The sequence below is a fragment of the Chlorocebus sabaeus genome, chromosome 12, assembly GCF_047675955.1.
Source record: "Chlorocebus sabaeus isolate Y175 chromosome 12, mChlSab1.0.hap1, whole genome shotgun sequence".
NCBI lineage: Eukaryota > Metazoa > Chordata > Mammalia > Primates > Cercopithecidae > Chlorocebus > Chlorocebus sabaeus.
Genome location: NC_132915.1, coordinates 47,126,870 through 47,145,161, shown reverse-complemented (window position 1 = coordinate 47,145,161; position 18,292 = coordinate 47,126,870). Strand labels below are relative to the sequence as shown.

The 18,292-nt window shown below is 38.2% G+C and overlaps 1 protein-coding gene across 2 annotated transcripts in view; it reads right to left on the bottom strand.

The window, feature by feature from the left end:
- The window catches only part of SH3GL2 (SH3 domain containing GRB2 like 2, endophilin A1), a 236,923-nt gene that overhangs the window by 7,210 nt on the left and 211,421 nt on the right, over positions 1 to 18,292 (bottom strand). For both annotated transcript variants that reach the window (XM_073021633.1, XM_007969156.3), the window contains exons 4-6: positions 3,639 to 3,782; positions 2,647 to 2,780; positions 595 to 753 (exon numbers count right to left, since the gene is read on the bottom strand). In XM_073021633.1, coding sequence (XP_072877734.1) covers positions 595 to 753; positions 2,647 to 2,780; positions 3,639 to 3,782 — 437 coding nt within the window. The remainder of the gene's footprint in view (positions 1 to 594; positions 754 to 2,646; positions 2,781 to 3,638; positions 3,783 to 18,292) is intronic.

The window sequence follows — 18,292 nt, the reverse complement described above, 5'->3', positions numbered from 1 at the left end:
ACACCCATATGCTCCTGTCTTTGGATATCACAGCTCTAGGCTTTCTGGCCTTTGGACTCTGGGACTTGCACCAGTACTACTGATGCCTCATGCTCCACAACTGAGTTCTCAAGCCTCTAGTGAATTTATACATAGATCATCAGAAATATCCTTTATTTTCCCACTATCGATAAGTGAGAGGGTCCCTGACCGAACGATTTGTAGGCTTTACGAAGGTGCAAAACTGATATGTGCTCAGTAGAAACCATACTTCAAGTACCCCCAACCATTCTGTTTTTTACTTTTAACGCACTATTCAATAAATTACACGATATATTCAAGACTTTAACCCCATCGTAAGTTAAGGAGCATCTGTACTTTAAGATTCACTAGCAGACAAGAATCTAGTTAAATCAAACTATAGGATGCAGAAAAAAACTTTTCTATTTCTCAGTCTACTTTATCACTTACAATTATTTAAAATAAATAACTATCTACTGAAGTTCTTATCACACAGTGTAATCAGATATTAATGCTTTTAAGGATTATGCCCTTTAACACATTAATGTGCCTTGATGATAAGATTAAATTGAAAACCACAGGAGAGTCACTTACATCCATCTCCAAGAGATTGAACATGCTTGACTCAGCAATTTCCTTAGACTCATCAAATTTCTCTAGAGCTTGACGAAGCTCTTCATCTGGAATCTTGCCTTGTCGTTTCTTCTTATAATCAAAATCCAGGCGTCGACCCTCCAACTTCTTTAGATGATGCTAAAAAAGTCAAGGGCAGGAATAGGCTTTGAAAGGGCTTATGGAAAAGGCTTATTTGAGCTCACTTCTCTATCACATCCATTAACTTCCAAATTAAGATAGGCTAAGTTTTAAAATACAACATCACCAGAGAAATAAGGAAACATGCATCAATGGGGCCAATGCTTTCAAAGGTTAAATACGGGAGAATATCTTTTAAAATAATTAAGAATAAAAGATAAATTGTAGGAAGTATCAGTGCCCTTTATTTTCTGGCCTTGCCAGGCCAAAGCCAAGCTGGACTAAGCCTTTCCAGCCCATGACAGAAACAGAGAAGGAATGCACATGCCCTACACACATTGAAAGGACACACTCACAGGCCCCACAGGCCCTGTCTGCAAGAGAAATGGTATCTCATGAGAAGCCAGAGGAAAAACACTTTCCTTGAAATTAAGTGAGAAAGATATGGCATTCTTGCTTTTCAAATCATCCGGTCTATTAGAATCACCTAGGCTGCTTATTACAAATTTGGATTCCTGATCTCTTGAATCAGTATCTAGGGCTGGGGCCTAGAAATCTACATCTTAACACTCGCCCCAGCTGACTGATGCAGCTTTCAGGGAACCAGTGATTTAGTGTAAGCCTCCAACTTGACATATAATTGAGCTCAAGAACAAAATCTCACTCGGAAGGGACCTTCGAAGGGATTATACCTAATGCTCTATGCCGAGCTTCAATCCCCTCCTTGCACCATCCCTAGTAGATGGCTGCCCAGGCTCCACCCAACATCTCTAGTAACCAGGTAGCAAAGTAGTTTTTCAAAGCAAAAAGTATTTTTTTTTCCCTGACAGCTAGTCTTTCACTACTAATGGATGAAGGAAAATCCTGGATTTTCCCTTATTACTAGGTATGTATGGAGCAGAATGAAAGGAAATGAAAACAAAGTAGGGAGTGGCTAAAAATAAATGAAAAGGAAAGGAGGATGAAAAATATTCTAGACCTTCCCTCACACTGCATCCCCTGCCCCCCCCGGTCCATACCTTGATCCAAACTAAATGCTCATTTGGAAGGAACCTTATTTTTTAAACATTTGAACTTACAGTCAGCTACAGGGTACAGCACTGGAGTCAGAGTTATATTTTGGATTTAGGGTGAGTTTGTCACTTACTAACTCTATAATCTTGAGCAAATGGTACTGGTTAAAGGAGATTTAAGCTAGAATAAGGAGAAGGAGGAGGCCTTAGTTTAAGTTATAGCAATCCATTTTACACCCAACCAAGTTTCAAAAAAGCTCAACAAATATTTGTTAGATTAAAAAAAGTAAGCAAACATTCCACACTCAAAGACGTGTGAACTTTATTATAAACAGCTCAACTGCTCTACATGTTTTAGAAAGAGGCTAGTTGGTATTCTTCCTCAATCCTAACAACCTTTATGAAAATATTAATACAAAAACATATGCAAGCATCTAATTTCTGGACTTGGAAAAAAATTTAAAAAATTTAAAATGTGCTTATAGAGTGATAGAATAACTATTTATTTAAGCTAACAACTAGTACAACTAACATTTTAGTGGATGAAATCAGCCCAGCAAACCATAGAATAATTAATAAAACTGTGTATTCTCAGGGAAATAATAATATCCTCTGGAGAAAAGGTCTGAAAAAAACTATTCAATCTGAAAATCAAACATAGAGAAGGCAGAGGCACCCCTCATGAGTGGCACAGTCATAACAGGCTGAAAAGTATCACATTTCTAGTTCCTCTCATTTTGTCTTACTGGGTTGTTTTGTAATTAACGTGCCCAGAGCTGACAACATGCAGGGTAAGCTAAAAAATGTTTTCTACAGAAAAAAGGCATCTGCATCTGTATGATTTCAACTGCCCACTTTCCAGAAGACTCATTGTACATACTTGAATTTCCCTAAGATCTTTGTCATGAAGATTCTGAAGAGGGTCAATGAAGTTCTGCTTCACTTCCATGTCCAAAGAGTCTTTGACTTCCGACAGTTCCCGCATGGCCTCCCCGACCTCACCAAGCGCTGGGCCTAGGAGAGAACAAAGCTCCTTCATGTTACAGAATAAAGAGGAAATGCACTCGCAATAACACGACCCTTCACAGATGAAAACCCAAAGGATTACCACTTGTCTTCTAAAGACAACAACAGACAAGAGAGAACAGGTATCTTCAGTTCACTCCCGGCAACAGACTCAATGCACCTTAAGAGGGTAAATACCTCTCATAAAGAATTTAACAGTTACTTTTTCCTTAATAAAGCAATTTAGGAAGCTCCCTGCCCTCTCTTGTAAGTACCAGTTTTCCCTAATACGCGACTAGCTTAAGGCCAATCTGTTTAGCAGAAATAAGCACCAGAAATAGCAGGGTTCAACCAGGAAGGAGATCCCACATCACAAGGGGGTGAAAAAAGAAGATGTTGGGTGTGGTAGCTGAGTGTTGGGGGAGACAGGGTGAAGGAATAAATCATGTCTCACCTTGGGCAGTAAAACTAGGTACCATATACAAGTGAACAAAGATCTATGAAAAAGCCCATGAGGCAGGGCTTTGAATCATGCTGACTGTGTCTGCTTACTCTGCTTCAATACTCAATGACTGCCAGAAATACCCAACAGAAAGTGCCGAGGAGGCATGTGGATATGTCACTCAAAGCTGTTGCAAAGACTGAGGTCTTATGGGGGGCAGCGGTTGGGGGAAGAAAGCTTGTAAGATAAATCACATTACAGCGAACGAAATAATTCTGAAAACAAGTTTTTGGCCCATGTATATAAGATCTAAAATTGAAAACCAAAATATAAAATGATTTATCCCATTTCCTACAGAATTTCTTACCAGCACCAAAATCCCCATGGAAAATGAAAGAATTACAATGTGAGGAAGCACTTGTTACCAAAGTTGCAATCATCTCCAAGCTCTCTTCCAAATTTGAGCATGGCCTCCGCCAGCAGCGCCTCCGCCTGGGGATAGCCTGGCCCCTTCTCCTGGCCACGGATTTTTGACATGGTGTTGATCATGCTGAGCTTAGCTCTGGAAGCTGAAGGTGAAGAGAGAACAAGCTTTCAGAGTAGGCAACGTGACACAGCGGAACAGGGCTGGATGGAGGATCAGGTCTCAAAGCGGCCTACAAAGTAGCTCAGCTACTGGTAAGTGTACCTTCAGTACGTTCCAGTGTTCTCTCCATCAGTCAGTGTAATCAATCACTTTTTTAAAGCACTAACCTCTGCCTTTCCCTTAAGATCTTATAATGAATTACAGCAACACTGTTCTGGATGAAGCAGGATTACAGGCTCAAATCATATGGCTGTGTGCCTTTCCCCATCCTCCCTTCATTGTGGTGGCCCCTGCAGTGACTCTGGAGAGCTGGGTGCTTCCATGGAGAGCTTTTTAGAAACTCTCAGATTATGTGATGACCTCTAAATTTTATTCTAGTTTTATAGTTCAATTCTAGGAGTCTAAGGATTAAAGTAAGGAACCAATGGTAAATTCTTGCAGAGTGGGCCTTATACCTTGTTTCACTTATACTATGTATGAAATAGAACTATTTTCAAAATCATTTCTCAACCAAGATTCTGATGGTAAACAAACCCACGAAGAGCAAAAATACTGTGTTCATTTAAAAGACTTAATCACTTATCTAGCACATAACTAGAGAAAATTAGTTTTGTGCCTCAAAGAGAACATTTCAATTTCTGTTTCTTTGCTTTTGTTTTTATAAAAGAAGTTGCCTAGAAAGCAATTCCAGTTTTAGTGGCAAAAACAGCTTTATTTAAAAAACTGTTAAAGCCTGTGACTTAATTGATGCTAGGATAGCTAGGTTCCTCAGGTTCATAATTAAAGTTGGGATTACACATTAACCTAGGACTATATCCCAAATCCCATCGTCATGAAAACCCCAGATAGAATCACAGATTAAGGTACTTCCAGCATTCAGTGGCTGACAATCTTGAACATTTATTTCATGAGGCTTTTATTTAAACTTTGAGTCTTCGAGGCATTGAATAGAGATGAGAAAAGTTATCAGGAGAGGACATCCTGTAACCCTGTCCCATGGATATTACAATGAGCAAGACAATTATGGTTCCTGTTTTCACAAAGTTTATAATGAACTGAGGGTAGAGACTATTTTAAAATTAATTAGGGTGAAGTACATATACCAAGTGCCATGATGGGGTATTGAGAAAAATCCCAGATATATGTATGGCACTGTCCTCGCCTGTGGGGGAGGGGCATTGCAAAGGATTCTTAGAGGGAGGTATCTTTAAGTTTAGAACCAAACAGTATGTAGCAGTTAGTCAGGCTAACAGCACATGTAAAGGCTGGTGGTGACTGGAAAAATACAAAATTTACTTATTATGTGCTTTTTCATATAAAAGGGATCATATGTTAAATTTGAAAAATAGAAAATGTAGGCTAAGTGTGGTGGCTCATGCCTACAATCCCAGCATCTTGGGTGCCCAAGGCAGGAAAATAATTTGAGGACAGGAGTTTGAGACCAGCAAGGCAACATAGCAAGACCCCATTTCTACAAAAAAATTTAAAAGTTAGCAGGGCATGGTGGTACCCACCTGAAGTCTCAATTACCAGGGAGGCTGACGTGGAAAGACTGCTCAAGGCCAGGAGTTTGAGGCTGTAATGAGCTATAATGGTACCACTCCACTCTTGGTGACACAGCAAGGCTCTCTTTTTAAAAAAGAGAAAATGCCACAGAATCATTTTTAAGGGGACGATATCATTATTTTCTGCAGTGAGTCATATCGGAGATCCAGGAAGGACACAGTCCTGGCCCTCAAGGTGCTCACAATATAGTGAGGAGTAAGATAAACAGTGGCAACAAGTATGATACATATTATCATGGCTGATATCATGGTACTCGGGGGACACTGGGGAATGACAGCATGAATAAAATGAAAAGAGTGCAAATAAACTAAGCAAACACCTAAAACGTACAGAATGAATAGAAGGAAAGGAGAAACAGTAATGAAACCACACATGAGTTAATCCCTACAAATCCTATTCAGGCCATTTTACATTTAAGGATGTATGCCTTTTATAAAAGCTGGATGTGGTTTAAGTGCTTATATCATGGCTCTAATAAGGGCTGTCTCCAGGTAAGTAATTCTAAACAGTTTAATACATTGTGGCTGAATTTCAAATACACCATTTTGAATGTTGTTCAATTATGAAGAGCTTTATTATTTTACTAAGAATATCTTGGATATGTTCTATATTTTCATGAGAAGGAGGAGGAAAGCCATTTTCTACTAGCTTATCTACTTCAAATGATAAAAAAAAGCCTATTAATCCACATATCTAAAGAGACTAGCTTTTAAATTCATTCACAAATTTATTACATATTAAGAATCTTGGGTTAATGAAACTTCTGTGTTATTAAAAATATCATCAGACCTCTGAATTAACCATCTTTAAATGTTAACATAATTGTCTTTAAATGATTGTTTAAAGCAGTACTTTAATAAACTGAGAGTGAGCTTGGAAAATACAAATTTAAAGCATTCAAATTCCTATTATCTATTCTCAGCCTGGATTTTTTTACCAAGTTGTATGTGCCCTTAGAGATTCATGTCCCTTCTCTTCTAAACAAACCTAACTCCTCTCCTTCAAACTTCTACGCATCTACTTCTAGGTGATTCCCAGAAGGAAATTTATCAGGTGAACTAAAACAGCAGGAAGTAAAATTAGAATGACCATAAAAGGTTGACCTATTCCCAAAAGCGCCCCACTGTTTTGTCCTCTGTTAAAATGAGTAGTTTCTTTTTTGACCTTAAAATTGATGCTATCTTTTAAGGAAGACAAATGAGGCTCAATCTTAACTTCCAACTCTAAAGCATCATCTGTAGCATCCCTGACAAGCTTTCTAATTCTGGTAACAGCCAAAGGGAGGTCTAAGCTCTGCTGAGAATAAAACAGAAGCTCTGCTAGCCCTGCCTGAGTTATTTCCTCTGACCTGAAAGCAGTGTCCACGTGAGTCACCGCCCGATCTGTCCTACGGCTGCTTACCTAGCGTGGCAGCTAGCTGAGGATGCTGAAAACTCAGTACTTCTGCTAAATCTTAGTTTTTATTTCCTAATCCAAACAAACAAACAGGAAAACCATTAGGTCTTGCTTTCCATGGAAAACAGCAGAGTCCATTAAAAAGAACATTAGCTTTGAGCTCATACAGACATAGCTAAAAATCCAGACTCTAAATCTTGCTAGTTAGCTGTGAATCCCTGAGAAATCTCTCATTCGTAAGACTATCAGTGTTCAATGATAAACAGCAAAAACCAGCACAGACAACACAACAGGCACTGGATACTGGGGAAAATATTCTTTCTTTCCTCCTGCCAGGCTCTCCTGTCTATGATTGTGGGTTCTGGAATGCTCTACTGACAACTTGCTTACACAGGGAACTGCATTGCCCAGAGTCCCTTCCTTGCGTGTTTCCATAGACAAAAGTCAGAATTGGTCCAAAACGAGGCTGTGAAAGATGTGGGAAGTGAAGTTGAAGCAGCAGCCCTAACACTATGAAGGCTGGCGTTAGTGAGAGGGGGTGACAGAAAGATGCAGAGGTGCCTGTGGGTTCTAGTTTTTCCTTGCTCTTCCCCACTGTGGGCTGAATCACTTCATTTAAACATTTTAATTTTTTATAAAATGCTTCTGTACACATCATTTTTTCAAACCCTTAGGTAAAGCTTTCCTGTTCAAAAGTACCATGACCGCCCACTGTGCTCTGGAATGACACCAGAGGCTGCTGATACAATCTGGTCACACCACTCTGTGGTCTCACAGGATGGTTTGAGAGAGCAGGTCTCCTTGGCACCAGGCCTGCTTTTCCCTCACACTAATTAAATGTTAAGGATTCCAAGGCTACCACTGAGTCTTTTCATTTCTCCTGACTCCATTTCGTAAAGTACAGAAGAGTACAGTTCCACTTCTCAGGTAGGCTAAAAAGCTATATGGTTTGCCATCACTCACTCCAATCTTCCCTTAGGAATCTGGCTCTTTGGAAGCACTTCCTTCTTAAATTGTGCCATGATAATCTGCTTTGGCCGGGCACGGTGGCTCAAGCCTGTAATTCCAGCACTTTGGCAGGCCGAGACGGGCGGATCACTAGGTCAGGAGATCGAGAGCATCCTGCCTAACACGGTGAAACCCCGTCTCTACTAAAAAATACAAAAAACTAGCTGGGCGAGGTGGCAGGCGCCTGTAGTCCCAGCTACTTGGGAGGCTGAGGCAGGAGAATGGTGTGAACCCGGGAGGCGGAGCTTGCAGTGAGCTGAGATCCGGCCACTGCACTCCAGCCTGGGTGACAGAACGAGACTCCGTCTCAAAAAAAAAAAAAAAAAAAAAAAAAAGATAATCTGCTTTATGTGAGGATGACAAAAAACGATCACATGCTCTCCCAGAATCAGAAAAATGGCTCTTATTTTCCCCAAAAAAGAGAGTTCCCAAGCTAAATCATGAGTCCCACATCAAGGAGTTTAAAAAAGATTAAATTAATTAAAATCAGTAAGTAGGTTACACTGGAAACAATTATGCATTCTTCATACAGAAAAACTGACATTTCACTACCTGGTTGAATAGTCATTTACCAAAAATCTATTTTTAAAATATTTTAATATTTTCTCTGTGATAAAGTCAGCAAAAGAAATATTCATGAAGCACCTATAATGTGAAAGGGTTACGGCTAGGGAGACTCTGAAAGAAGTGAGGTGCAGCCTCTGCTCTTAAAAAGCTTATTATCCAGGTGGAGAGTCAGAGTGCTCACTCACTGCTGTGAGGCAGAGCGTGGGCGAGGCTGTAATGTATTAATATTTACACTGCAGAAGACACAGCAACAAATTCCACCTGAAAGAGAAAGGCGGGGAGCCTAATGAACAGATGATGCTCGAGCTGGGCTTGCTGGAAGAGTGAACCATAAAAGGAGAGACGTGGGAAAGGCCATTCTAGGTACCTGGAGAATCTGAATAAAGGACACAAACCAGAGGCAGATCAAGTGTTCAGAGTTTGGAACAACCAGAACTCTCAAATACCACTGGTAGGAGAACAAACTGGCAGAAAATTCTGTACAACAATTCGGTAGTGTTTACTAAAGCTGAATAGACACATACCCTGTAGCCCAGTAACTCCACTTCTAGGTGTATATCCATCAGAAATGTGTACATGCATAACAGACATGTACAAAAATGTGCTATTCAAAATATCTAGAAAATGGAAACACCTAAATGCTCAACAGTGGAGAAAATGGACAAATAAATCATGCTATGTTCTCACAAGGGAATTCTACAGAGCAGTAAGAATGAAAGAAGTAGAACAAATAGAAGATGAACAAAAGAAGCCAGATCAAAAGAATACATGTTCTATGATCATATTTCAGTTACAAAACAGATAAAAGTGTATAGTGTTAAAGGTCAGGGCAGATAGTGTCTGTGGAGGGAGCTTTTGGAATGTTGACAATGTTCAGTTTCTTGAACTATGTACCTTTTAACAGAAGCATCAGTTTATAATAGTTCATTGAGCAATATACTTATGATGTATGTGTTGTACTTTTTGTATGTTATAGATCAATAACAAATTCAGAAATTTCACTCCTAAAGATTCTGATGTGATTGGTTTGGCATGTGGTCTGGACACGGCAGTTTTTAAAATCCCAAAGGTGATTCTAATGTGCAGCCAAGGTTGAGAACCACTGTGTTAAAGCCTCTAGACTGAAAACGTGGGAGGTGATGATACAAATCTGAGATGAAGAACGCAGGACAAAGAGAAGACTTTAGAGCGGAAGTGTGTAAGTACTTCAACTGCAGAAACAGAAAGTCTAACAATATCCATGTGGCTGTACAGCAGACAACCAAGCAGATCAGTCTTGAGCTCAAAGGAGGGTGGTGGCGGGTAAAGAGAAGTAACTTATCTGACAACGTCTGGAATCTTGAAGGCTAGGCCATTAGATAACAAGCAGAAGAAAACTGCCCCCAAATGAAGATGAAACAAAATTCAAGAACAGGGTTTTCTTCCAGTGGTTTTATATGTGGCAGGTCAGATTAGCTTTTAATTAGTGTCTACTCTAAGCCAGGAACTTTATATAAACAATTTACCTTAATCTTCACAACTCTGTGGGTCTGGTTCAATTACTCTCACTTTCAGAAAGAGGGATGGGCTGCATCTATAGAGTAAGGATATGGAACTTCAGAGGGGCTGGAAAGCCTATCCAAGTTCTCATAGTTACTAACAGGCAAAGACTGGATTCAGGCTCAGGTCTGAGTCACTCCCAAACCCATTCTCTTTCCCATTCCATTAAATTTCCTGTGGGACTAAAAGTTTCAGACGGAAAACCTTAAGTCTCCAAAACACAAAATCCTTTTCTAAAGGCTTTTACTAGTGGTGGTCAACCTAATGCATATCAGAATTACTCAGAAAACATTTTAAAACCATAGATGTAAGGACCCCCATCTCTATCTTAATAATTTAGAATATCCAATGGGTTAGGCCACCGAGCATGGGTCCAATGGGCCCTGGGGATATGAGCAAGCAAGCCTGGGCCCTGAAGTCCCACCTCTCATCAGCTCTGGCCAATTGCATCACCTCCTTGAGTTGGCAAGCTGATGATTCTCATGTATGTCTGCAGGACAGCCCTTTATACTGTATTGCAGACTCAGGTATTCTAATATCTACTTGACTGCACTAGGATGTGTAGGCCTCTCAAACTTAACATATTCAAACTAAACTCCAGATTTCCCATCATCATCCCAAACCTGCTCCTCCTGTAGTACTCTCAATATTAATGAATACAACTCCATTCATTCTTCCACTTGCTCAGGCCCTAGACTTTATAGTCATCTTTGATGTCTCTCTTGCCTAATATGCAATTAGTCAGTATTCAGTCAGCTCTACATTCAAAACACATCTAGGATCAGACTGTTTCTCACTCCAGTCTAAGCCACTACAATCTCTAGCCTGAATTATTAAAATAAGCTCCTACTAGGCTCCCTGCTTCCATGCTTGCCCCCTATAATCTATTCTCACTAGAAGAGTAAGGACAGTCCTATTTAGTGTAATTCAGATCATGTCACCGTTCTTCCTAAAGCACTTTAATGTGTTACCATGTTATTTAAGGTAGGAACAAAACTTCCAACAATGGTGAAAAGGTCCTATGTGCTCTTGCCCCTCTGACCTCCCTCTGCCAACATGGCTCTTCATTGTTCTCACATATATGAGAACTTCCCGGACCCAGTCACACTCTGCCCCTCTTACTTCCATTTTTCTTCATTGCACTGATCATATCTGACATTAGGTATTATTCTCTATCAGTCTCATCCTTCCAGAGTATAGGCTCCATAAGGGCAAGGGCTTTGCCTGCCTCATTCACTCATACCTGCCCAGGGCTTAGAACTGCCTTAGGGTAAACATGGAAGATAACTGAAAAAAATGAATGGATTTCTTCATCCACAGAATGGAGAAAATCAAAGCTACCTTATTGGGTTTATCGTGAGGATTAGAAATGATGTTTTATAGTATCCAGCACTGTGCCTGGCACTTATAGAAATATTCATTAAAACAGAGGCTATGACCAATATGATAAACTGTGTTATAGAAGGAGGTTAATCAAGAGGTATACTGAAATGTATAAATATGGCATTCCCAGATTATCACGGACAAGAGGAAAGTTCTTAGCATTGGTGGGTTTGGCTATAAATATCTAGTTTGCCTCTAGTATAAAACTAAAGATAGGGATGAGGGCCCAACCTAGGCCAAAAGAATAGAGTTGGTAAGTGATTAATGTAAAAAAGGTAAGAAGACTGCTATTTGTCCTCCCCAAATTTATATGTTGAAGCTCTAATACCCAATGTAATTGTATTTGGAGATAGTGCTTTTAGGAAGTAATTCAGATTAAATGAAGTCAGGAGGTCAAAGTCCTAATGCAATAGAATTGGTGACCTTCTAAGAGAGGAAGAGAAGGAAGAATCTCTCTCTCTCCACGCACACACATGCACCGCGAAAAGGTCACACGAGAACATAGTGAGAAGGTGGCCATCTACCAGCCAGGAAGAGAGCCCTCATCAGAAATTAAAACACGGTCCAGTACCTTGATCTTGGACTATACAACCTCCAGAACCGCAAGCAAATAAATTTCTGTTGTTTAAGCCACCCAGCCTGACATTTTGTTAAGGCAGCCAGAGCTGACACAGGTCACATTCTGAGGTTCCAGGGGAAAATGAATTTGGGAGGGATACCATTCAACTCATATACTTTCTTTTTATACCTGATTATTTTAACAAACGTTAAATCAAAGTAATTTTTTAAAACTATCTGAATTCCTACGTTTGTGAGCAAACCAATTATTATATAATTTTCATTTCACATGGATTTCTGAAGCTTTTATCATTATAAATATTCCACCTGGGTTTACTTTTTTTGAATAAAATCATCTTAAGAAGTTAAGTTTGAAAGAAGCCTCCAAAAATATATACAATTTCTTGACTGCATCATTTATTGAGTCCTTGGGTAACAATCTTTTACTAACTAAACGCTTTATTTCCATAAAGCACATAAGCATGAAATCAACCAATGAATGTGTAATCTAAGATTTTCAGAAATAAAGAAGAGGCAGGTCCCTAACATTCTCCACTCTACAAAGGTCTCCCTGCTGCTGTCTACAGGTATTTACAGAGCATTTGCTGCCTCCCTACCTGTGGGAGCTACTCTTCCTTGGTAGTTCAACCCAGTGGTATGCTGGAATTAGGCCAGCACTGCTCAGGGGAGCCATGTGTGAGTCTCTTTTTCCAAGTCAGAGTGCAGTGATGTCACACGGGTAGCTTGAAAATGGCCATGTGAGACACAGAAGCTGGCTCATGCTACAAATCGAGGTTTTTCTTCCAGAAAGATGGTTGTTAAGCCTATAGCAGCACACTGCTGGTTCCTCCCAGCTTGTGGCAAGTTTTATTGCATTCAAATTCTCATCTGTGGTGGCCAGGTAAAGTATTATTATACTTCTTGGCTTAAAAAAAAAGATGGGATATTTGAAAATGCAAAGTACAAAGAATAACATAACACACTCATATACACATCTTTCATATTTCTCACTGTTAAGTACAATGTTCCTGACAATCTCTGAACAAGTATTAATACTTCCCTTATAGTATTTTTGTGTGTTTGTCTCTAAAACAGGACAGACTTGAGGTTGTGAGGCTGTTGAGGTTGTGACAGATGTTTGTAGGAAAGCCTGTGAGATTCTTTTTCTGGAAAGATGTAAAATGTTAGGGGACCTGTGGTTCACAAGCCTCTGAGGGCCAGGCAAAAGCGGTGTTTTCTAAGGGGGTTTAGTCCCAAGGACAGTGATGCCAGAAGATGGAATGCTCCTTTTCCTAAGGAAAAAAACAGGGAGTTTTAATGTCTGCCTTTTTAAAGTTTCATTTACTACAATTCAAATCAAGGTTTATAACAAATGGGATTTCTGTTGCGCCGGAAACCGACAGTCTCTGTGGAACAGAGATGCCCAGCACAAACCTGAACACAGGATGGGGCTGCAGAGGCACAGGGATGTGAAAATGAGTGTTCCCTGCTGGAAGAGCAGGGATGAGGGGTGAGTCTGCCCTCTGCACCCCATTTTTCTCCCCACCCTAGGTGATTATGATGAGAGTATTTGGGGAAAGACCTTTTGTAAGTCACTTTTTAAAAATTACAACCTGATTTAAACTGCTGTATTCTCAAGAGTAGCTTCCTTCTTTCACTGTGAAATTTCAAATACAAACATATTGACAGGGCATCTGTCTATCACAACAGGGAAGAAGAAAATCCAGCCCCCACCCTTGGTGTGAGTTGATGAACACAGCTAATGTACTTGGGCAGAACAGGTGGCCACAGTACTCCAAGTCACATCTTCGTGTTCTGACTGTTGGGGGAAACCTAATGGGTTTAGCATCCATCAGGGAAGACCAAAGACATGAAACATGGTTTCTGAAGTCTTTCACTGCTTTTAGTGATTTAACTCCTTTGTCATCTCTATCTGTCTTATAGAAACCAAGCCTCATTGCCCAAAGGAGCAGAGATCTTGAGCAGGACAAATGCCAAATAATTTGTAATACTATTAATTAATTGCTACTATCTGGTCTGAAAACTTAGAAAGAGCCCTGAAGTATCTGAAAAACTGAAGATCATAACCAGATTTCATCCTATAACTATCATTTCAGAAGTATCTACTACATATATAATTCGTACACATCATTCAGCCTTGCAAAACACAAGAGATGAGTTTTGTTTCTCCATTTTACAGATAAGGAAAATGAAGTAAGAAAAATGATGTAAGGTGCCCAAGGACATGTACCAACAAGAAGTCGGGCCAGAATTTCAATCACAGCTGTTTCCCAAAAGCTCACTGTTCTCTTGTCAGATTCCCAGAAGGCTGCACTGGCTCTCACCGCTTTATTACATCTTCATTAAAACAGGTCAAATTAAGACTTCTCAGCAGCAAAATGTAAAGCTGCTGTAAATGTAAGTAGCCATACTTACACTTGTTAGGTGTTTAAAAATGCAGAGGTGATAAAGTGTAATCATTCAGGAGGCAGGATGAACCCATGTGAGTTAGGAGCCTGGAGATTGTTCCACCTTCATGACCTTGGACGAGCTGCTTAACCTCTTAAACCTCCGCTTCCACACTCAACATAAGAAGATCGCTTCCTGAACTTCATATTGCTTTCCCAATCTAAAAATCTCTGATACGTACATTACAATCCACAAGAACAAGTGGATGAAGTCATTTAGTAGATGGCATCTATGTCAGTGTACACAGATTTTAATGTGTATTTTCAAAACCAAATAAATAGACTCCTTTGCAAAACCATCACTGAGATAAAAAACCAATAGGTCTTATTTTAAAACTCCAAGAAAAATTTATTTTAAAAATCCCTCCTCTTTTTTAAATTTCTTCAAGAATGTCTACTAGAGCCAGACCATGTTTATCTTGTTTCTGTGTATGGGTCTGTGAAAAAATAAGAATTTAAAAAGTATATATCAAATAAATAGTTCAAGGAAAACAAAAGGTAATTTATTCTCCCTTCTTGTAGAAAATTGACAAATTTAATTAAGGATAATTAATTCCTAAATACAAGTAACATTTTTACACAAGCATTAAAATTCAGAGGACCAAAGTGACATTTAAATTTAAAAATATAATCTTTTTTTGAAGATAAAAAAATTAGAAATGCCTTCTCCTATAACAGAATCTATTATCATTTCCTACCAATTAATGCAAGGGTACATAGTATCAAAGGAATAACACAGGGTAGGGCTCAAAATATTGTGCTGGTGAAATGAGCGGGTGTGGATAACCAAAGCAGGCACTAAACAAATGTTAGTTCTTTTCTCTATTTTCCCACTTTTGGAGAAAATTACAGTTGATGGCTATTTCGTTGAAATGGCAACCAACAGCTAAAAATATACTTGCCTCTTCATCACCTATCAAGAGCCAAGGATGTCTTTAATTGAAGGAAAAAATTAAAAGTTTGTTCTTGGAAAAGATCAACAAAATTGACAAATATTTAGCTAGCTGGACTAGGAAAAAAAAAACAGAAGGAAAAGACACAAACTACTAAAATCAGAAATAAAAGGTGGGGATATTCATTCTGATATGCACAAGTAAACAGGATTATTAAGAGATTACGATGAACAACTGTACAACAATGAATTGTACAACCTAAATGAAATGGACAAATTCTTAGAAACACAAAACCTACCAAGACTAACTCACAAATAGAAAATCTGAACAGACCTATCATTAGTAAGAAGATTGAGTCAGTAATAAAAAATCTCCCAACAAAGACAAGTCCAGGATCTGATGGCTTCAACAGTGACTTCTACCAAATATTTGAAGAACTAACACCAACCCTCCTCAAACTTTTCCAAAAAATTGAAGAAGGAAAATTTCCTACTCATTCTATGAGGACAGCATTATCTTGATATCAAAGCCAGACAAAGATACTACAAGACAACTAGAGACCAATATCTCTTATAATCATTGTTGTGAAAATTCTCAACAAAATGCTAGCAAACCAAATTCAACAGCATATTTTAAAAATTATACCCCATGACCAAGTGGTATTTGTTCCTGAAATACAAGCATATTGTTCAATACACAAAAATGGATCCATCTAATACTTCACATTAACATAATAGAGTAAAACATACACCACACATATGATCATCTCAGTTGATGCAGGAATAAGTGTTGACTAGGTTCAACACCTTTTCATGATAGAAACAATAAGCTAGGAATAGGAAGAAACTACCTCAACATGGTAAAAGTCATATATGAAAACTTCAAAATGAAAATCATACTAAATGGCAAAAGACTGAAAGCTTTTACTCTAAGATCAGAAACAAGACAATGATGCCCATTGTGACCACATCTATTCAACACAGTACTGAGAGTTCTGACCAGGGCAATTAGGTAAGAAAAAGGAATCCAAATTGGATATAAACAAGTAAAATTATCTATTTTCAGATGATATGATTTTACATATAGAAAACTCTAAAGATTTCCCACAAAAAGCTGTCAGAACTAATAAATGAATTCAACAAAGTAGCAGGACACAAAGTCAACACACAAAAATCAGTTGCATTTCTATACACTGACAATGAACAATCTGAAAAGAAAACTAAGAGGATAATTCCATTTACAATAGTATCAAAAAGAATAAAATACTCAGGAATTAATTTAACCAAGGAGGTAAAAGACTTCAACAATGAAAACTACCAAACACTGCTGAAAGAAATTTTAAAAGACATATATAAATGGAAATAACATCCCATGTTCATGAACTCAAAGACTTAATATTATTAAGATGTCAACATTATTCAAAGCAATCTACAGATTCAATGCAATCCCTATCAAAGTCTCAATAACATTTTTTGTAGAAATGGAAATTCCATCCTAAAATTCATATGGAATCTCAAGGGACTCTAAACAGCAAAAACAATCTTAAAAAACAAAGCTAGAAGACTCATAGCTACTGATTTGAAAACTCATTGCAAAGCTGTGATAATACAGTGTGGTATTGTTATAAAGACAGACATGTACGCCATGGGAACAGAGTAGAGAGCTCAGAAATAAACTCTTGCATACATGATCAAATGTTTTTTGACAAAGGTACCAAGATCACTCACAAGAAATAACAGTCTTTTCAACAGTCTTTTCAACCAATGGTGCTGGGAAAAATGGATCTATATGCAAAAAAATGAATTTGGACCTTTTTCTAATATCATATACAAAAATTAACTCCAAATACATTAAAGATCTAACTGTAAGATCTAAAACTCTAGAACTCTTGGAAGAAAACATACATAACAGCTTCTTGACACTGGATGTGGTAATGAATTCCTGGATATGATACCAAAGGCATAGGCAACAACAAAAAAATTACACAAATTCAACTTCATGAAAGTTAAGAAATTGTGTGCATCAAAAGACACTATAAACTGAGTAAAAAGGCAGCCCACAGAATGGGAGAAAATATTTGTAAGTTGAATCTGATAAAGGAGTAGCATTCAGAATATGTACAGAACTCCTAAAACTCGACAAAAAACCCAAACAACTAGATTAATAAATGGGCAAAGACTTGAATTGACATTTCCCCAAAGAAGATATACAAATGGCTAAAAAGCACATAAAAAGGTGTTGAACATCACTAATCATTAGGTCATTACAAATCAAAACTATAATGAGATACCACCTCACATTCATAAGTATGGTAAACCTCAAAAAACCAGAAAATAACAATTGTCAGCAAGGATGTAGAGTAACTTGAACCCTTGCACACTGCTGGTGAGAAAGTAAAATGGTGTGGAATAGAACACAGTGGTTCCTCAGAAATAAAAAATAGAATTCCCTTAAGTTCCAGCAATTCCATTTCTGGATATTTACCCAAAATAATTGAAAGCAGAGTTTCAGAGAGATATTTGTATATTCATGATCATAGAAGCATTATTCACAATAGTTAAAATGTGAAAGCAATGCAGCTGTCCATCAACAGGTGAACCAATATAAAAATTGTACTATTTACACACAATGGAATATTATTTGGCCTTAAAAAGGAAGGCAGTTCTTACATACACTATCACATAAGTAAACCTTGAGGACATTATGCCAAGTGAAATAAACCCGTCACAAAAAAGACAAACGCTATGTGATTCCACTTATATGAAGTAATTAGAATAATTAAAATCACAGAGCTAGAAAGTAGAAAGGTGGTAGCCAGGGGCTGAAGTAGGAAAGGGGGAGTTATTATTTAAGGGGGCTATAGTTTCACTTTTACAAAACAAAAAGAGTTATGGAGATGGATGGTCGTGGTGATTACACAACATTATGAATGTATTTAATCCCACTGAAATGTATACTTAAAAATGGTGAAGATAATTTCATGTTATGCATGTTTTACTATGAAAATGACAAAAATTAATTCTAAATTATTTTAACTAAATTTGTGAAGTCTAATATAGAGATTACAATTGTAATATGAGTATAAATCCTCAAATCACATTAAATAAGATAGGGGC